The following is a 22,022-nucleotide window of genomic DNA, read 5'->3' on the forward strand; positions in this document are numbered from 1 at the left end:
TTGTTACCAGCAAGCTCCAAGAAATATCATTTTCACCATTAAATAATATGTTTTGGTGATGTTGATAGAATCAGCAGTAATGGACATGAAGGACACCAAATGCTGGAGGGACTTCGGTCAGACAGCATCCCTGGAGAACATGGATAGGTGATAGGATGGGCCAGACTGATTGTAGGGGTGAGGAGGAGGACAAAGCAAAGCAGATCACAGGTGAACACAGGTGAGGGGGCTTTTTGATAGGTAGATGGTTGGACAAAGGCCAGAGATGAACACACACAAAGGGATTAGAGAGGTGGGAATTGTGTAGTTGGAGGTTTGACGAGGTGCAAATTGTTTCAGAATGGAGAGGGAAGGGGACAGGGAGGCGGGGGTGGGGGGGGGGGGGGGGGTGAGAGGTGCAAGGTCAGCCAGGGAGTGGATGGGGAGAGAAAAGAAAGGCAGAGGGTTATGGGGGAGAGAAGGGGAAGGGGGCAGCTTGTAGAGGTTAGCTTCCTCTTTCTCCCTAATACTGCCTAATCATATCATATCATATATATATACAGCGCGGAAACAGGCCTTTTCGGCCCACCAAGTCCGCGCCGCCCAGCGATCCCCGTACATTAACACTATCCTACACCCATTAGGGACAATTTTTTACATTTACCAAGCCAATTAACCTACATACCTGTACGTCTTTGGAGTGTGGGTGGAAACCGAAGATCTCGGAGAAAACCCACGCAGGTCACGGGGAGAACGTACAAACTCCTTACAGTGCAGCACCCGTAGCACCTGAGTCTCCGGCGCTGCATTCGCTGTAAAGCAGCAACTCTACCGCTGCGCCACCGTGCCGCCCTCCCCTTCCCTTTCTCCCCTTCCCTTTCTCCCCCATTTATCTTACTTTAGGTAACCTGTACAAACCCCTTTTTCCCCATTCTCCAACTTTGGGTAACCTCTCCAAAGTCACCTATTCTTCCTTTTCTCCAGAGTTGCTGTCTGACTCGCTGAGTTACTCCAGCCTTTTGTGTCTGTCTTCGGTTTAAATCAGCATTTGCAATTCCTTCCTACACATGGTAAAGGTTAACACGTTTTAATCAAAACAAGATAGTGACCTAAATGTGCGGATGGATATTAGCCTAGCTGCAGAAAATGTTGACATTTACCACGTAAATGCCACTAAAATCATGTGTTTGTCACATGAGAATCTTGCGACACAAATACTATTGAATGGACGCTGAGTGTGCAATTGTGTTTGAAACAGCTCCATCTAGTTGTGGAGGGCAACTCAACAAAACAATAAGGAGATGGCAATATGAACGGCTTGCTTTGTTGCAACTTGCAGGGTTGGAGCAGCTATTGATGAATCGGGACCTTGTGTTTCTACATGTGTTTGGTGCAAAGGGTTGCCAACTGTCCCGTATTAGCCGGGACATCCCATATTTTGGGCTAAATTGGTTTGTCCCGTACGGGACCGCCCTTGTCCCGTATTAGGCCCGGGGGGATGCTGTAGGCCCGGACACTGTAGGCCCGGACAGTGTAGATCCGGACAGTGTAGGTCAGAGGCCGCCAGACGGAGGTTGCGTAGCAACCCACCTCCCGGCCCGGCCGGCCGCCATTGGTGGAGCTGGAGCACTGGGTGCTGGCTGGGTGAGGTCACGTGGGGCGCGGGGCGGTGATGTCACCTTGTCCCTTATTTGGGAGTGAGATAGTTGGCACCCCCTATTGGTGCAAGAGTATGAGTTGGTACTGGTGCTGGTCATAAGTGATAGTAATAGAATTAGGCCATTCGGCCCATCAGGTCTACTCCGCCATTCAATCACGGATGATCTATCTCTCCCTCCAAACCCCATTCTCTTGCCTTCTCCCCATAACCTCTGACACCTGTACTAATCAAGAATCTATCTCTCTCTGCCTTAAAAATATCCACTGACTTGTCCACCACAGCCTTCTGTGGCGAAGGATTCTGTAACGAGAGTTGGTAGTGAGGACAAAGCATAGTGGTATTTTCAGGATAAGAATTGATTACTTTCGTGAGATTTCAGGGAGATTGTGGTTCAGCTGCGTTCGCCAGTGAAGTTTGAACCCGAGTTCAGGGGTTGCACATTAAACCGAAGCTTTCAGTTCAAAACTCCAGGAAATGCTTATGAAGTGTTGGTGCTTTCCTGTAGGTCAGGAGAGCTGCAAATGGTGCTTAAGTGTCCTTTAATTGTGTACTCAAATCATAGACTCAACATGCAGAATATTTTCATTGCAAACAATATCCAGAAGGGAAGAAGTCTATTCTGCTCTCATTTTTTTCTATGTTTCTATCTCCATTAAAACATACAAGTCAATGAAAACCTTGCTGGCCCTAGCCAGCAGACAAGACACCTGGTCTCCCGGTTCCCAAACACTATAATACCCCTTCCCATTCCACACTGACCGTCCTGTCCTGGGCCTCCTCCATTGTCAGAGTGAGGCCAAATGCAAATTGGAGGAACAGCTCCTCATATTTCACTTGGGCAGCTTACACCCCAGCGGAATGAAACGTTGATTTCTCTAACTTCAAGTCACCCCGGCATTCCTTCTCTCTCCATCCCTCTCCCACCCAAGTCATACCAGATTCAAAGTCGTCTTATTGAGTCTCATTATCAATAACTCGTTTTCACCTAGCACACAGCAATGGCCTATTTCCTTTGTCATCTTTACTTTTTTGCATATCTTTCACTCATTTGTTCTCTATCTCTCTATATCACCATCTATATCTTTCCCCTACATACACACACACATATATATATATATAGATATACAAGCACACATACATACACACACACATATATATATATATATATATAGATATACAAGCACACATACATACACACACACATATATATATATATATATATACACAAGCACACACACACACACACACACACACACACACACACACACACACACACACACACACACACACACACACACACACACACACACACACACACACACACACACAAGAAAACAAACTCTTTACTCCAGCTTTTTGAGTCCATGACTGTTACCAGTTTTCATTAATTGTTTAAATCAATTGTGTAATCAAATAAAAAGATTGCTTAAGAGAGTGGGCATTGATTTGTAATGACACTCCAGCTTTGTACTCAAGCCAATAAAAAACTTCAAAGCAGCCCAAGCAAGTTTGTGGTCATTTCTTACTGTTGTTGCAGTCACACCAATCCAAGATTGTTCATTCTACAGTACAACCTAGCATTTACGATGTATGATTCAGCTGTTTGCACTGCTACAGTGATCACATAACTGATAATATCTGATTACACTGTATGGCAGTTGCTTGGGTAATAAATGTATTTTTAATCAGACGTTAAATGGACAAGCAGGGAACTGGTCTACTGAGACCCAGTAGTGAATGTGGAACAGTGTGACTTAATCCACCCACATGGATTTCCACTTTCAGATCAAAACATGGAAGAATTTGGATGGAGATGGTTTTAGGATCCATAGGGCAACAAATAGAGAGAATTTTAAATTCATGATTTAACTTAACCTTATGGCTGACATTAAAACAATGTCTCTTGAATTTCAGAGGTTGATAGAAGTATATCAAATTATGAGAGGCGTAGATAGGGTAGACAGTCTGAGCATTTTTCTCAGTGTGGAAATGTCCAAGACTAAAGGGCATAGCTTTAAGACCCACAGTGCTCAGCTTTAAGGTCAGAGGGGGGGATGTTTGAAGGAGACATGAGGAACGAGTTCTTCACACGGAATTTGGAGGGTGCCAGGAACACGCTGCCAGAAGTGGTGGTGGAGGCCGATACAAGAATAACAGTTAAGAGTTTTTTAGATAGGCACCTCGAGGGAGTGGAGGGATATGGATCATGTGAAGGCAGAAGAGGTTAGCATAACTTGGCACGGCACAGACATTGTAAAACAAAAGGCCCATTTCTGTGCTGCACTGTTCTGTGCAACTAAAAATATTGCGCAAAAAAAAAAAGTGCTGGAGTAACTCAGCTGGTCAGGTAGCATCTGTAGAGGAAAATGGACAGATGATGTTTCAGGTCAGGACCCTCTTCAAGACTGCATTGTGTGACAGATTGATTAAAAAAATATATCAATGTAAGAAAGTGACAGAAAATAACTAGAAACATAGAAATATAGAAAATAGGTGCAGGAGGAGGCCATTTGGCCCTTCGAACCAGTACTGCCATTCATTGTGATCATGGCTGATCACCCACAATCAGTAGCCCGTGCCTGCCTTCTCCCCATATCCCTTGATTCCACTAGCCCCAAGAATTCAAATATAATTCTTGGTTTCAGACAGGGCAAACAACATTTTAATTGATGGAAACAAATCGTAGTAGTTTCTTATTCATCAATTGCAATTTTCTTGCACCTGTACATGGAAGCCGATTTCTTTCATGTTAATGGTAGCTCCATCGTTAGTTTGGAAAAAGATTCTGAGGTAAATTTGGTATTTTGGTGTTTCTTTGCAAAGATGTATGTTCAAAAACGGTAAAAATGCAAATTAATTTAATTTCTTTAGTTCAGTTTAGTTCATTGTCACGTGTACCGAGGTGCAGTCAAAAGCTTTTGTTGAGTGCTAACCAGCCAGCGGAAAGACAATAGATGATTACAATCGAGCCATTCACAGTGTATAGATACATGAGAAGGGAATAACGTTTGGTGCAAGGTAAAGCCAATAAAGTCCGATCAAGGATAGCCTGAGGGTGACCGATGAGTTAGATAGTTCATTCACAAAATACCGGAGTAACTCAGCAGGGCAGGCAGCATCTCAGGAGAGAAGGAATGGGCGACGTTTTGGGTCGAGACCCTTCTTCAGACTGAGGATAGTTCAGGACTGCTCACTGGTTGTGGTAGGGTGGTTCAGTTACCTGATAACAGCTGGTTAAAAAACTGTCCCTGAATCTGGAGGTTTGCGTTTTCTCACTTCTATACCTTTTGCCCGCTGGGAGTGGACAGGGTGCGACTGATCCTTGATTATGCTGCTGGCCTTGCTGAAGCAGCGTGAGGTATAAATGGAGGCAATGGGAGGGAGGTTGGTTTGTGTGATGGTCTGGGCTGCGACCACAATTCAGCACTGAACACATATAACAATGAACGCAAAGGATGAAGAATTGGTTCCCGTGGTGATTTGCAGTTTTTTTTATTTACAGAATACTATGGAGAATATTTTAAAGAGCACATAATTCATTTCATTTCAGAATCAATCAGAAAGCATTGCTGTATTTTTCTCAGAATTTTGTTTTGAAATCTTTTTGCGATTGTGTATATCCTGCTTCTACATCCCAAACACTCATTTTGCCAAAACTTTACATCTAACAGCGAGTGAGTTAACGTGAGTGAAGTAAACCAGTCAAATGAAGCTAATTTACTAACTTTTACTAAAGTTGCATTTATCATGAGCGCGAGAAATCAAGGATAAGATTAGATGACATATGATGTATGAAAGAAGGGGTCGACTGGGCTTGTATTCACTGGAATTTAGAAGGATGAGAGAGGATCTTATAGAAACACATAAAATTGTTAAGGGATTGGACAGGCTAGATGCAGGAAACGTGTTCCCCATGCTGAGGGAGTGCAGAACCAGGGGTCAGTTTAAGAATAAGGGGTAGGCCATTTAGGACTGAGATGAGGAAAAGCCTTTTTCACCCAGAGAGTTGCGAATCTGTGGAATTCTCTGCCACAGAAGGCAGTGGAGGCCAATTCACTGGATGTTTTCAAGAGAGAGTTAGATTTAGCTCTTAGGGCTAAGGGAATCAAGGGATATGGGGAAAAAGCAGGAACGGGGTACTGATTTTGGATGATCAGCCATGATCACATTGAATGGAGGTGCTGGCTTAAAGGGCTGAATGGCCTACTGCAACTATTTTCTATTTTTCTATAAAGATAGTTTGGAAAAATAACATAATTTGCAACAAATGATTATGTTTTGCAACATGTGAGGTTGGTGGGCCGAGCCGGTCGAGGGCGATGAGGAGGCCCCGTGGCAGCCTGGGCCTCACCTGGATCGGGAGCCACTGCCGTACATTCAGCGTGTGACCCGGACTTTGGACTATTTGTAAATGGCGCCAAAATATGCCAACTTGTACATGTGTGTGGTCTACACAAAAAAATGTGCACATGTGACAATGCAGCACGGTCGATATGCATCTTTCGTGTCTAAAATGTCTTAGCAGGTATATGGGGGGATCCTTGTTAGTTGATGGCATGCAGATTGTAATGGTGAATCACTTACAGCTCATATGAATGTCTGCCATTACAGATTTTGTATTATGATCACCAGGGCTGGCTCACTATCGCAACTTGGAGCCGAAACACATGGGGTAGTCTGCAATTTTAGCATCATTTTCAAAAGCAGTCTTTACATTTAAAATGTGTCACATTTTTTCTTCATTAGTTTATAAATTAATTATCTAATGGTGAAAGAAGGGGAGAATTATATACACACTTTAAAAATGCTGAATTGTTTGCTGCCGATAATTTACAAGGCCCATTGTCAAACATGCTGTCCTCCTGATTAATATAATAGACAATAGACAATAGGTGCAGGAGGAGGCCATTCGGCCCTTCCAGCCAGCACTGCCATTCAATGTGATCATGGCTGATCATTCTCAATCAGTGCCCCTTTCCTGCCTTCTCCCCATACCCCCTGACTCTGCTATCCTTAAGAGCTCTATCTAGCTCTCTCTTGAAAGCATCCAGAGAATTGGCCTCCACTGCCTTCTGAGGCAGACAATGCCTCAAGGTGATCTGCCTTCTGAGGCAGAGAATTCCACAGATTCACAACTCTCTGTCTGAAAACGTTTTTTCCTCATCTCAGTTCTAAATGGCCTAACCCTTATTCTTAAACTGGACTCCCCCAACATTGGGAACATGTTTCCTGCCTCAGCTGACAATGAACCATTCTACATTTCCTTGAACAGCATCTACTTTGATCTGTTGTTTTCACACCTTACTCTTCCATATCTCGTTTCCCTCTCCCCTGACTGAAGAAGGGTCTCGACGCAAAACGTTCCCCATTCCTTTTCTTCAGAGATGCTGCCTGTCCCGCTGTGTTACTCCAGCATTTTGTGTCCATCTTCGTCCTACGCCAGCCTCGACAGCTCCTTGCTACGCATGTTTTGAGAAATTCAGGCTTACCACATACAGCGCCAAATTAACAGATAGTCTCTGTGGCTTTTCAGTGTCATAGCTCCAAATAACTTCAAAATAACTGGTTGTTCTGTATCTTTTAATGCGATACTAGACCAAGTGGACCCGTTGGGCCCAAACCTCTCCTGCATTGGTGTAGCACCCTCTCCTCCCCCTCCCCCCTTCTTTCTTACACATCATGGGCTAGTATATGCTGTGAAATGCCAGCAGTTGCAGGTGCCATGGTCGGCATTTTTCATTTACACGGTGCACCGCTTGAGATTCTGATGTGAATATGCAAATCGCAAATTTGTTGGCTGCTCTTCGCCGGGAATTCCATGGCTATGCGCTCATGTCAGACGGTTCCGTTGCATTAGTAGCTATTCTGGGGAATCTGCCAACTCAACATGCACCAGTATGTTTTGAATGTTTCCGAATGTCAGGAATAATCAGGGGCATTCATAGTTCTTGACAGTTGGCTAAGCACAAGAGCATGGCAGAGCCGGCTGGGTTTTTTTAATTGCTGTTTTGTGGGGGTGTGTTTGTTCTTACGCACGCATTTGATGGGCCCTGCTGTTGCGATACGCTACGATACAATACGATACGATACGCTAGAACGTTACTTATCCCAGGAGGGAATTTGATCTGCCAACAGTCATAAAAACACAAAATACATGAAACATGAAATTAAAGTGATGAGTGGAAAGGCTTGGGGGATGCACAATGATTGAGGGGGGGGGGAGGGTTAGTCTCAGACCCATGACAGAAGGGGGAGGAGTTGTAAAGTTTGATAGCCACAGGGACGAAGGATCTCCTGTGATGTTCTGTCCTGCACCGTGCGTCCGATCTAACAATATTGGAATTGGAATTGGCTTTAGACAGCAAGTCCAGAGAAGGTAGGACCTCCCTAACACAGTTGTCAGTAAGTATTGGCCCATGTCCCATTCATCATGGAAAACTACATGAGCTATTCAGTAATATATATGGGTTTTACTCATGTGTTTAGCTTCTCAGTAGTGTTATAGCAAAATAAATCAGCGAACATTTTTGGTTAGTTCACGTGCGCCATCACATTACGCTGTGACATTGACTGAGCTGCAGGTTAACGTTGCCATTATGTGTTTGGAATGTGCAACATCCTTTTGGACTCTTCGTCCACAATGTCTGAAAAAGGGTCTCGACCCGAAACGTCACTCGTTCGTTCTCTCCAGAGGTGCCGCCTGTCCCGCTGAGTCACTCCAGCATTTTGTGCCTATCTAATTATACCCGTTGTGTTTGACTTAGGAGGATGTAGAAGAGGAAGGTTCCGAGTTGGAAGATGCAACAGAGGATGAAGAAGATACAGCTGAGCAGGAAAGACGGAGACAAGCCCGTTTGGCCGCATTGGCACGGCTGCGAACTACAGCACAAAAACTCCTTGAGGCTACGGGGAAACTTGTGGCCATTCTCCTCTTGGCATTAGCTGGTAATTGTTTCAGTGATGACTGTTGTGTCACCTATTGAACTGCATGACTTGGTACCTTTCAGACAATGGAACAAAGTCCATTCATGATTTATCAGTCTAAACCTGATTCTGGTCCAGGTTGTTAAACAAACAAATTATTATCTACCTGGCTAACTGATAAGCATCTCTGTGCTCCGGCGACTGTGCTACCATGTTGAAGTGGTGGACAACCTTCTTTGGTCACGTGCACTAAACACGATTATGTGTTAGGACAGGGTGGCACGGTGGCGCAGCGGTAGAGTTGCTGCATAACAGCGCTTGCAGTGCCAGAGACCCGGGTTCCATCCCGACTGCGGGTGCCGTCTGTACGGAGTTTGTTCGTTCCCCCGTGACCTGCGTGGGTTTTCTCCGAGATCTTCGGTTTCCTCCCACACTCCAAAGACGTACAGGTTTGCAGGTTAATTGGCTTGGTGTAAGTGTAAATTGTCCCTAGTGTGTGTAAGATAGTGTTAATGTGCGGGGACCACTGGTCGGTGGGACTCAGTGGGTCGTAGGGCCTGTTTCCACGCTGTATCTCTAAGCTAAACTAAACTAAACTAAACATATTCTGTGTCTAGAATTTGCTTCCATTGACAATAGTCAATAGTCAATAGTCAATAGTCGTTTATTTGTTACATACACATAAATGTGTAGTAAAATGAAACATTACCCGCAGTTGAACAATAAGACCAATAAGATTAATCAATAAAAATGCAATAACACATACAATCACAACTAACACCAAACAAAAAGAAACATCCATCACAGTGAGTCTCCTCCAGTCCCTCCTCACTGTGATGGAAGGCCAAAATGTCTTTTTCTCTTCCCTGCCGTCTTGTCCCGCGGTCAGGCTGTTGGATTTGCCACGTCGGGGCGGTCGGGGCTCCCGATATTGAAGCCCCCGCTGGACGGTGAAAGGTCAACGGCCTATTTCAGGCCGCGCCGGACGGTGAAAGGTCCGCGACGGGCCGACCCAAGCCCCGCGATTCGGGGCGGGCGAACACGCTGCCTCTGCCGTTGCCGGAGCTCCCGATGTCGGCCCCCACCCAGGGGTCTGCGGGCTTCCGACGTCCACGCGGCCCGCGCCGGAGCCTCCGGAGATGAGTCGCAGCCGCGCCCGCAGCATCCGCAGGCAGCCAGCGCCGCAGGTGGTGAGTCCGCGCCGCGGGCTCTGCGAACCAGAGCCCCAGGTGTTCCCAGGTGAATGGCCGGTGGTAGGCCGCAACGGGAACGGAGACACGACACAGAACAAAGGTCACGTCTCCGTTCTGGAGAGAGAATGTTACAGTTCCCGTTCCCTCCCACCCCCCCCCCCAAAACATAACATACAACACTACATCATATTAAACTACAATTCAGACAAAAACAACAAAAAACACAAAAGACAGACGGACTGCAGGCAAGCCGCAGCTGCGACGGCAGCGCTGGCTCCTCCCTAGACCTCAATGGAACTAAGTTTTGAAGGTGAATTATTATGAATATCTGCAGCAATATATCTTTATTTATTGCATGTGAATGATATGTTTTACATGTATGTCCATCAGCTGAATGAAAGTGGTGATGTCAAGGATGTTCGCTAGCAAGTGATCAGAAGAAATAAAGTTTGAGAAATGTGTTGAAGATACTGCAAGACCATCACAGATATCTTGTTGCATGTTTATGTTGTAACAATATTAATGCTGTTTCTGTTGTTTTTACTTTTGCAGGAATTACAGTTCCATCTGCATTCTCTGGAGTTTATTATTTGCTTTTCATTGGAGTTTGCACATGGTGGGCCTGTCATTTTCCAATGAGCCATATTGGATTCAACACAATATGTGTTATGGTGGCATTTTACACTGCGGGCCATATCATCTGCCTCTATATCTATCAGACTGCATTTATCCAGGAGATATTCCCCTCTGATGGTCTCTGGTCGAGGTAAGGAAATGCATTAATTATAAAATGAATGTATGGGGTAATTATGTCCACCAAAATGATTCCGAACTGTTTTAAGTTGTATTGGTATGATGGGCATTGTACACAATATATACAATAGATAATAGGCAATAGGTGCAGGAGTAGGCCATTCGGCCCTTCGAGCCGGCACCGCCATTCAATGTGATCACGGCTGACCTTGTACTTTGAATGGTGTTCATGTTTAATATCTCTGGTACAGCTTTGGGAAGCTCCCCTATCCTAGGTTTCCCATGCTGGGAAAATGAGAGAAGAAGTAATTTGCAACAGGCGTCTTCCTGATGAGGAGATAATTATTTTGGCTGTGCCTTCCGCCTTGATAGTGGTTGCTAAGATGAACATGGTGTTCCAAAATTGGACATTTGACATAGATTGAGATCGTTCAAACGAGGGCAGTGCATGGTGAAGCAGATGGAGTTGGTCGCAAAGGCAGGGGATTTATGGTGACAAAATGTATGGTAACAAAAGGTGCTTTTACTTTTCCTGATGTTGGTGACCAACAAAAGGTGCTTTTACTTTTCCGGATGTTTGACCATAAAAACGAGGCATTATCGGTGTCAATAGTTCAGCAGCAAGATTGGCCTGCGTGTCCTCAGGTAAACTTGGAAGCTGCTCCCATGTCTCTCATTTGCATACAGGGCAAATAGATCCACAGAGGGCGCCATCTCTCTGGCTCTTCACACTGTCCTGACTCACCTAGAGAGACAGGGCACGTACGTGAGGATGCTATTCATAGACTATAGCTCCGCCTTCAACACGGTCATCCCCACCAAGCTCATCACCAAACTCCACCAGCTAGGCCGCAGCTCGTCATTATGTGACTGGATCCTGGACTTCCTGCTGGAACGACCGCAGGCAGTGAGAATGGGCCCGCACCTGTCCTCCACTATCACCCTGAGTACCGGCACACCACAGGGCTGTGTTCTGAGCCCCATGCTCTACTCCCTCTTCACACACGACTGTGTTCCTGCATTCGACACCAACACCATTGTCAAGTTTGCAGACGACACAACGGTGATCGGGCTTATCACCAACGGGGATGAAACAAACTATAGAGCGGAGGTGCAGAACCTGGCGGACTGGTGCTCGGATAACAACCTGTCCCTAAATACCACCAAGACCAAGGAGCTGATCATCAACTTCCGTAGGTCACATAACGGGGAATATGCCCCGATCTCTATCAACGGGGACAGTGTGGAGAGAGTGTCCAGCTTCAAGTTTCTGGGCACTCACATTTTGGAGGACCTAACATGGTCCAATAACACTGCTGCACTGGTCAAGAAGGCACAACAAAGACTGTTCTACTTAAGAACACTGAAAAAGTCTGGTCTACCCCAACAGCTGCTGACTACCTTCTACCGCTGCACCATAGAGAGCATCCTAACGCATGGCATCCCTGTGTGGTACTTCAGCTGCACGGAGGCAGAAAGGAAAGCTCTACAGCGGGTAGTCCATAGAGCTCAGAGGGCCATCGGAACACAGCTACCAGACTTGGAGGGCATCTACAACACACGATGCCTCAGAAAAGCCACCAGCATCCACAAAGACTCTTCACACCCCTGCAACCGTCTGTTCGAACTCCTTCCATCGGGCAGACGATACAAGGCCTTCTACGGCCGCACCTCCAGACTCAGGAACAGCTTCATCCCCAGGGCCATAGCTGCTATGAACCGGTCCTGCTGAGCCGGATGGCCACAACGCATAGATCAACTTGCACTTTACCCTGTCTAAAAACTGTTACAATTGTTTCATTTCGTTGGGTTGCTGTTAATTACTTAAATTATTGCATCGTATGGGAGGCGCATTCCCAATCTCGTTGTACCCCTGGGTACAATGACAATAAAGATATATTGTATTGTATTGTATTGTATTGTATTAAGTCATCCGGATGTAAATAAGGAAGTGGAGAGCAAATAGGAAATGGCAGGGAACAGGAAGTGGTATTGGAGTTGCATTGGTCGGGTCCCACAGCAGAACAATGAACTTTCCTGTGAACTCCGTGGGTTTAAAGGGAGTAGGAAGTATACAAGCACTCAGGACCCTGGCTGCTGCTGCAAACCTAATCATGTTCCCGACCTTTGATATTCCCGAAGCTTGCCCTCGCCCCACCACACACCCAACCTGCGCTCCGATCCCGGGCTCTGCTGGCACGTCCCACTTGTACTCTCAACTCCCGGCTCACATTAGGGACGAATGAATGAGCCAGATGCCAGGCCATCCGGATTTCTAAAGCATCAGATTCTTGATTATCAATTGATTATACATATTGTTCACATTCTTTGACATTAAAAGTAATGAAATAGCACATTTTTAACATGGCATAAGAAATAAAAGGCCGCCAAATTAGCGTGACTGAGCTGCTGTGATGATCAGAGGTTTCATTAATTGCTTCACCACCAGGTTGCCTCTGGAAAGCAGCCAGCACAACCATGGAGTATTTACTCCCTGGTCATTCCCTCTTCTCCTCTCTCCTGTCGGGCAGAACATACTAAAGTTTAAAAGCATGGACCACTAGACTCTGGAACACATCTACCCCACTGTTATCAGTCTACTGAACGGTCCTCTCCTAAGCTAAGGGAATTGTCTGATCTTCCAACCTACCTCATTGCAGCCCTTGCACTTTTTTTCCCGATCGGACGTTCCCTGTAACTGTAACGTTATAATGCTGTAACACTACATTCTAGACTCTGGTATTTTCCTCTTTGTACAAGTACTTGCGTATGGCTTGAATAGACTTGTGTAGTTTGATTTGACTAGGTAGCTATAAATAAATATTTGCATGGTACATCAGTGCACATGATAACTATAAACCAATACCTAGAACAATATTTTCAGAATTTGCCGAAAGAAACAAAATCTGTAAATCCTGGTTAGACTCAGCTGGTCGGACAGCATCTGAGGAGAGGAAGAGGAGGCATCCTTGATGCTTTGTTGATGAAGAACCATTGACCTGAATTACTGAATTGAAGCTGTCTTTAGACTAAGTTTACATTATTACAAGGGGCAGCATGGTGGCACGGCGGTAGAGTTGCTGCTTTACAGCCCGAGACCAGGGTTCCATCCTGACTACAGGTGCTGTCTGTACGGAGTTTGTACATTCTCCCCGTGACCACGTGGGTTTTCTCCAAGATCTTCAGTTTGCTCCCACACTCCAAAGAGATACAAGGTTAATTGGAAGGTTAATTGGTTTGGTATAAATGTAAATTGTCCCTAGTTTGTGTAGGATAGTATTAATGTATTAACCTCACCTCACATCCGGAATCTTGGAATCATCCTTGATCAAACCCTCTCCTTCGACAAACACATCAAACACATCACAAAGACAGCCTTCTTCCACCTCAAAAACATTGCCCGTCTCCATCCATCCCTCTCCTCCACAGCTGCAGAAACCCTCATCCACGCCTTCATCACCTCCCGTCTGGACTACTGCAACAGCCTCCTCTATGGCGCACCCTCAAAAATCATCAATAAACTTCAATACATTCAAAACTCCGCTGCCCGTCTACTCACACACACCTCGATCCGTGACCATATCACCCCCGTCCTTTATAAACTCCACTGGCTCCCCATCCCCCAGAGAATCCAGTACAAAATCCTCCTCATAACCTACAAAGCCCTCCATAACCTGGCCCCATCCTACCTGACTGACCTCCTCCACAGGCACACTCCCACCTGCACCCTCCGCTCTGCCGCTGCCAATCTCCTATCCCCCCACATCCGGACCAAACTCAGATCCTGGGGGGACAGGGCTTTCTCCATCGCTGCTCCCACCCTATGGAACTCACTACCCCAAACTGTCAGAGACTCCTCCTCACTCACCACATTCAAAACATCGCTGAAGTCTCACCTGTTCAGTACTGCCTTCAACCACTGAAAGTCACCTCACCTTCTGTCTCCTTTCTCTGTTCATTTATTTATTTACTTATTTATCTATTTATTCATTTCCCTATGTTCTCAAAATCTCTGTAAAGCGTCTTTGAGTATATGAAAAGCGCTATATAAATAAAATGCATTATTATTATTATTATTATAATGTGCGGGGATCGCTGGTCGGTGCGGACTCAGTGGGCCGAAAGGGTCTGTTACCACGCTGCATCTCTAAACTAAACTAAACTAAACTATTGCTTGTAGTATGTAGGAAGGAACTGCAGATGCAGGTTTAAACCAAAGATAGACACAAAATGCTGGAGTAACTCAGTGGGACAGGCAGCATCTCTGGAGAGAAGGAATGGGTGACGTTTCAGGTTTGAAGAAGGTTCTCGACCAGAAACGTCAGCCATTGATTTTCAAATTACAGGTTAAAACTATGAGTTAGGTAGAAGCTGATTTGAGTATTTCAACTTCTGTTCATTTTTCTTTCTTTACTAGCTGGCTGTAACAAGGACGAATTCTTGATGTATGTAGCTCAGCATCTTATTAATTAAGAATAACACTAATTTAATTGCTACTACAGCTGGAATAAATCACATTCAAGAGTGGTTATGGTGATTTGCCATTTTCCGTCTGCTTCAGTGGTGCTTTGAAGCAGGCCCATTAAGCTTTCAGCCTGAAAGATCACTGGTATTTTTCCAATGTGAAGCCTAAAAGTAAAGAGACATGGTCAGCATTTTCTGCAGCTGGACATGCTGAATTGATAAGGCTGGTTGCAGACTCTGCCACTTGTTCATCTCTTCCCACACCTGCTTGTTTGTCGGTGTCATTCTCAGGTATCACTAAAAAGGGAATAACATGGTTAAATAAATTCCTAAAATATTCCAGGTTAACTGGCCAGCCTATTGCAGTGGGCATCCGAGACCCTTTTAGGCACATGTGAATAACTTGTTCCTTGTTGCTGTCTGTATCAGTTTTTGTTTAGTTTAGAGATACAGTGTGGAAACAGGCCCTTCGGCCCACTGAGTCCGCACCGACCAGCTATCCCTGCACATTAACACTACCCTACACACACAGGGACAATTTTACATTTAATTAACCTACAAACCTGCACGTCTTTGGAGTGTGGGGGGAAACTGAAGATCTCGGAGAAAACCCACGCAGGTCACGGGGAGAACGTACAAACCCCATACAGACAGCAGCCATAGTCAGGATCAAACTTGTGTCTCTGGCACTGTAAGGCAGTAGCTCTATCCCTATGCCATTGTGCCACCCCAAGAACTAGCAATTACTGCTGTCAACCATCTGTGATGTTGGCTCAGTTTCTCTCTCTCTACCAGTATAGCCTGGCCTACTGGGCATATCCCACAGCCCTGCTTCAGCAAAACATTACACAGATAACCCCCGTGGTTGCAGGGTGATGTGGTGAGAACAAAGCCCCCTTGATATCAAGTAAATTTGACCAAAGTCCGCATGAAGGCACCCTGGTTAAACTGAAATGATTGGACATCAAAGTGATCGGTGTCTTACCTCAGAGTTTTAGTTGTTGGACATTAGTTATCCCAGCCTTGGGACATCACTGCAGGAGTTCCTCAGGACAAAGACCTGCCTTTTATCACAGTCCATGGGAATGCTCACTGAAGATTGCAAAATGCTCCATTCCATTCACAATTCTTCTGCAGAGCATGCAGCAAGACTTGGACAACAATCAGCAAGTGACGTTCATACCACTTGGGTTCCCAGCAATGGTGATCTGCAATGGGGGAGAATTTAACCATTTGCCCTTAACATTCAATGGCATTTTACATCATCCAGTTTCCTGCTATCAACATGCTAGTGGTCACCACTGACTAGAAAATCAACTGGACCAGACGCATAAGTATGTGGCAAGGATAGCGAATCAACAGTTGGGTATCTTGTGGCAGGAGACATCTCCTGACAGGCCAGAGCCTTTCCACCATCTATTGGACATATCAGGAGTGTGAGAGAATAATCTCCACTTGCCTGGAGGACTTCAATGGTAACATCCAATGCTGGCATTTATATCAAGAGGACTGGAATACAAAAACAGAGATGTAATGCTGAGGTTCTACAAAGTGCTGGTCAGGCCGCATTTGGAGTATTGTGACCAAATTTGGGCCCCATATCTGAGGAAGAACGTGCTGGCTCTGGAGAGGGTCCAGAGGAGGTTTACAAGAATGATCCCAGGAACGAGTGCAGAAATAGAATACAATGAGCGTTTGACAGCACTGGGCCTGTACTCGCTGGGGTTTAAAAGGTTGAGGGGGGACCTCATTGAAACTTACAGAATAATGAAAGGCAGAGATAGAGTGGATGTGGAAAGGATGTTTTCCCTGGTGGGAGAGTCTAGGACCAGGGGTCATAGCCTCAGAATTAAAGGGCACTCTTTTAGAAAGGTGAGGAGGAATTTATTTAGTCAGAGGGTAGTTAATCTGTGGAACTCATTGCCACAGAGGGCTGTGCAGGCCAAGTCAGTGGCCATTTTCAATACAGAGATAGACAAATTCCTGATTAGAATGGGTGTCAAGGATTATGGGGAGAAGGCGGGAAAATGGGATTAGGAGGCAGAGATCAGCCATGATTGAATGGCGGAGTAGACTCGATGGGCCAAATGGCCTAATTCTACTCCTATAACTTGTGAACTCAAGAAGCTCAACATCATCCAGTACGAAGCATTCTGCTTGAATATACACCGGTGAGAACAAACGTAAATTGAACGATCGTTTCGCTGAACACCTTCGCTCAGCCCGCCTGAACCTACCTGATCTTCCAGATGCTAAACACTTTAATTCTCCTTCCCATTCCCACACTGACCTTTCTGTCCTAGGCCTCCTCCATTGTCAGAGTGAGGCTAAACGCAAATTGGAGGAACAGCTTCTCATATTTCGCTTGGGCAGCTTACAGCCCAGTGGTACGAATATTGATTTCTCTAACTTCAAGTAACCCCGGCATTCCCTCTCTCTCTCTCTATCCCTCCTCCACCCAAGTCGCACCAGCTTCTCATTTTCACACAACAAACAGCTACCCTTTATCTGTTTCCTTTATCATCGTTACTTTTTTGCATACCTTTCATTCATTGTTCTTAATCTCTCTTCATCATCGTCTATATCTTTCGTTTCCTTTTTACCCTAACTAGCCTGAAGAAGGGTCTCGACCAGAAACGTCACCCATTACTTCTCTCCAGAGACGCTGCCTGTCCCGCTGAGTTACTCCAGCACTTTGCGTCCCTATTCTGCGTGAATAGCTCTATTGTATACCATCTACAACAGGCAGTGCAGTTACCCAGGTTACTCTGACGCACCTCCGGGACTTGTGACCACCTAGAAGGCTGTGGCAGGTGGAAACACCACCACCTACATGTTTCTTTAAACATTTCTGCCATCCTGGTTTGGAATTACCTGTTCTTTACCATTGCTGGGCCTAAATCCTGGGATTCCCTGCCAAGCAGCACTGTCGGAATACTTTCAATGGAAGGATTGCAGACGTTCAAGAGAAAGAGATGGTGAGCCTCCTTCAAAGATAGTTGGAAATGGACAATAATGGAATGGCACTGTCCGCCTTGCACTGATTCTGAAAATGAATATTAAAAAAAGGCTATTCCATCTTGTAAGGTGCATCAACGTTTCCAGATTTTTTTGCCATATTGAACTTTGTTAAAGCACAACAGCAGTTGACCCCTCTGAGATTGACTGTGGTGTGATCTATCACAGCTGGATGCCTCATGCACCCTAGTAGAGGAAGCCATGTTTATTGTCCACCATCATGGACTACAATGATCCTAGGCATAGCCTTAATAGGGAGGCTGTTAGATTAAAAAGTGTCCATGCCCCATCAAAACTCACGTAAATACACATGGGAGACTGGTTTTCACCAATTGACCAAAGGAATTGAAAGCAGAGAAAAGATTAATGCATTTATGTTATGAAAAAGAGAATTTGTTGGACATAGGTAGAAAGGTGGAAAGGAAATGAAGGAAATAAAAAGTGGAAAGGGGAAAAGACTATATCAGGATAAAGGATTAGAAAAAGGAATACTGAGGGAGGAAGAAAAAACAGTAAAAGGGAAAGTTATGATGGATGACTGTCAATGAATGACAAGAAGGGGCCTGAGCCATCTTGAGGCTTGGACCTTAGTTCTCACACTGGTAAACAGCTCGAGGCTTGCACCGTATCAGCTAGGTCAGCACCTGAGGTGGCCGGCAGAAAGGTAGGCCCATGAACTGAGGACAAGATCGGGTTAGAACCTCCCTCCCAAAGTTTTCTGAGTTCACCTTGAGTTGCTGGATCAGTTTACGATACCTCTCACGGCTGCATTTACCTCTTGCCCCTCCCTCCCCCAATAACTCCCCCAAGGCCTCAGCCTTAAATTATTAATAGCCGGTTACCACAGCAACGTCGAGGACAGTCGCAGCAACTCGGTTGTTGACCAGCGTGGAGCTCGGATGACAACGTGCAACAGAAATGAAGGCTGTGCTTTTGTAAGCGGTGCACTCCAATCCATGTCTGCACAGTAGTCTTTGCACCTAAAGTTCCTCAGATGGAAATCTTTAGTTTCAGCTGGGCACTTGGCACACTCGAAGCAAAGTGTTTCCATTCAGGGAGAGAAATAATGAAGCAGTGAGTCAGACTTGGCCGCTGTTATGCACCTCCGGGGCTTGGTTAGAGGCTGGTACCAGCAGATCATTGGATCACCTGTCTTTCACTTTTGGCTGTAAAGTGATGTTTTGAACTGCTTCAAGAGGATTTCTTTCCCCAGCAAACACACAGAATGAGAGTTTGCAAATTCTGAATCACATGAGTGCTGACTCATTAGCAACCGTTCGTTCTTAAGTTAAATTTCCAAGTGTTAAAGGGAGTTTGTACGGAGTTTGTACGTTCTCCCCGTGACCTGCGTGGGTTTTTTCCGAGATCTTCGCTTTCCTCCCACACTCCAAAGACGTACAGGTTTGTAGGTTAATTGACTGGGTAAATGTAAAAATTGTCCCTAGTGTGTGTAGGATAGTGTTAGTGTGCGGGGATCGCTGGGCGGCGCGGACTCGGTGGGCCGAAGGGCCTGTTTCCGCGCTGTATCTCTAAATCTAAATCTAAAAATCTACATCCTTTGATTTTTATTCTTTTTCTGCCACGTATGATTGCATTCACTGCCAGCACATGTTCTCTGGCAGTGCCTTCAGGTGCTCTTTTTTAAAATCACAAACCTTCTGATGTGGTCCAGTTATTATATTTTCAAGAATAACGCTCAATTTCTTCCAGAATTTTGTTGTTGATGTAACTTCATCCAGAGGATTGGCAACACTTTAGTAAATCGCCAGGGCATGCACTGTCAAGGCATGAACTAAACATGATTGCATTTACGTTGGCATAGAAATTAGATAGCATAATGCTGATTATTACAGTGGTACGCCTTTGAAAATATTCACCCCACCTGCAGTGAAATGTGACAACATCTATTTCTGAATTTTTGCAAGTTATTCGGAAATTCAGCCAGGGAGGTCCAGGAAGGAAGACGAAAAAAGGGGAAAAGATTAGATCAGGAAACAAGATGAGAATGGGGATTCTGAGTGAAAAAAAGATGCACTTGCAAAACGGATATAATTTTCTCATCCATTGTGCACTGTGTTTCACTTAAGCACTCATTTAGTTGTATGGTGCTTAAATATGAATTGTTATACAATTTAAGTTCAGGGCCAAAGTGTCCAGACCACGAAAGCTCTATTGTTAAAGAAATTGCTCCGGGATTAGTTCACTTCATTCGGGTAGTGACCAATGTGCTTTGAATTGACCATTGTAGGTCTGAAGAAGGGTCTCGACCCAAAACGTCACCATTCCTTCTATCCAGAGATGCTGCCCCTCCCGCTGAGTTACTCCAGCATTTTGTGTCCATTGTGCTTTCTCAGGTGGGTTTACATGGAGCACCAAAGGTTAAAGCTCCACTCTGGTAATTCCATAGAAGACAGAAAATAGAACAGTACCTGTACTGAAGGGCCTGATACCTTCGGCCCACAATGTCTATGCCGAGCATGATGTCAAGTTAAACTGATCCCACCTGTCTGTACATGATCCATATCCCTCTATTCATTGAACTTCCATGTGCCTATTTGCAAACCTCTGAAACATAGGGTTGCCAACTTTCTCACTCCCAAATAAGGGACAAAAGGTGATGTCACCGCCCCATGCCCCACGTGACCTCACCCAGCCAGCGGTCACGTGCTCCCACTCCACCAATGGCGGCCGCCCGGGCCGGGAGGCGGGTTGCTACACAACCTCCGATAGGCGGCGCCCGGTCCTCAGGGCCAACACTGTCCAGGCCTACAACGGCCCCCGGGCCTACAGTGTCTGGGCCTATGGTGCCCGTGCCTACAGTACCTGGACCTACAGTGTCTGGGCCTACAGCGCCCCCTCCCCCCCTCCCACCCTCCGGCTTTATACGGGACAAACCAATTTAGCCCAAAATACGGGATGTCCCGCTAATACGGGACAGTTGGCAACCCTGCTTAAACACCACTATCATATCTGCCTCCACCGCTAACCTCTGGCAACGTGTTCCACGCCCCACCACACTTTGTGAAATAATAACTTGCCCCGCACATCTCCATTAAACAAATCAAAAGCTTTTCACTGTACCTCGGCACGCGTGACAGTAAACGAAACTAAAACTAAACAAAACTAATCCAACTAATAAACTAAACTAATGACATTTCATGGCCCCCTTTTGTCCTCTCTAATCGCCCGCTTGTGTTCTTTCCTATTCCTCACCTGATGCCACCTTCTTAAACCCGACACACGCTTCCTCTTCCTTGCTGACCAAATTTACAACCTCCTTGGTCATCCACGATTCCTTTACCTTGCCCTCCCCATCCCTCCCTGGAACATGCTGATCCTGCACTTATGAGCGGCTGGCCTTTAAATGACTCTCACATGTTATCTGTGGAGTGAGCCAACAACAACTGCTCCCAATCTACTTGGTAAATTGTCTCTAGTGTGTGTAGGATTGTGTTGATGCGCGGGGATCACTGGTCGGTGTGGACTCGGTGTGGGCCGAAGGGCATGTATCTGTGTTGTATCTCTAAACAAAAATAGACTACTGGTATTTGCTCTTTAAATGGTAGCAGCTTTGGAAATTTCACAAATGTGCAGTCAAATGTGGAAAACTAGCAACAATTGGCAGAAAATGACTTGGATTGCCACACATAGGACTCCCCGTAGAATTGGGAAGAGTGATACAGTGTGGAAACAGGCCCTTTAGCCCAACTTGCCCACACTGGCAACATGTCCCAGCTACACTAGTCCCACCTGCCCGCGTTTGATCCATATCCCTCCAAACCTGTCCAATCCATGAACGTCACAGTCCCGATGTTGAGCAGTACTTCTTGTGCTGGATTAGAGTTAGTATATGATCTGTGACCCCCAAAGATTTCAATGGAGATTGTAGAGCTTTGGGAAAGAAAGGAAAACGGTGGGAAAGTCCCTTTCTTGAACATTTTTGTTTTGTTTAATGATTTAGCTAAGTTAATTCTTTGTAGTGTTATTTAAAAAAAATCCAAAACCCTTAAAACTTTGACCCCAACTGCAGC

The 22,022-nt window shown here is 45.5% G+C and overlaps 1 protein-coding gene across 1 annotated transcript in view; it reads left to right on the forward strand.

Moving 5' to 3' along the window:
- The window catches only part of piezo1 (piezo type mechanosensitive ion channel component 1 (Er blood group)), a 168,761-nt gene that overhangs the window by 30,283 nt on the left and 116,456 nt on the right, over window positions 1-22,022 (forward strand). The window contains exons 5-6 of the mRNA XM_078401557.1: window positions 8,404-8,584; window positions 10,309-10,522. Coding sequence (XP_078257683.1) covers window positions 8,404-8,584; window positions 10,309-10,522 — 395 coding nt within the window. The remainder of the gene's footprint in view (window positions 1-8,403; window positions 8,585-10,308; window positions 10,523-22,022) is intronic.

Source organism: Rhinoraja longicauda, chromosome 6 (assembly GCF_053455715.1).
Source record: "Rhinoraja longicauda isolate Sanriku21f chromosome 6, sRhiLon1.1, whole genome shotgun sequence".
Lineage (NCBI taxonomy): Eukaryota > Metazoa > Chordata > Chondrichthyes > Rajiformes > Arhynchobatidae > Rhinoraja > Rhinoraja longicauda.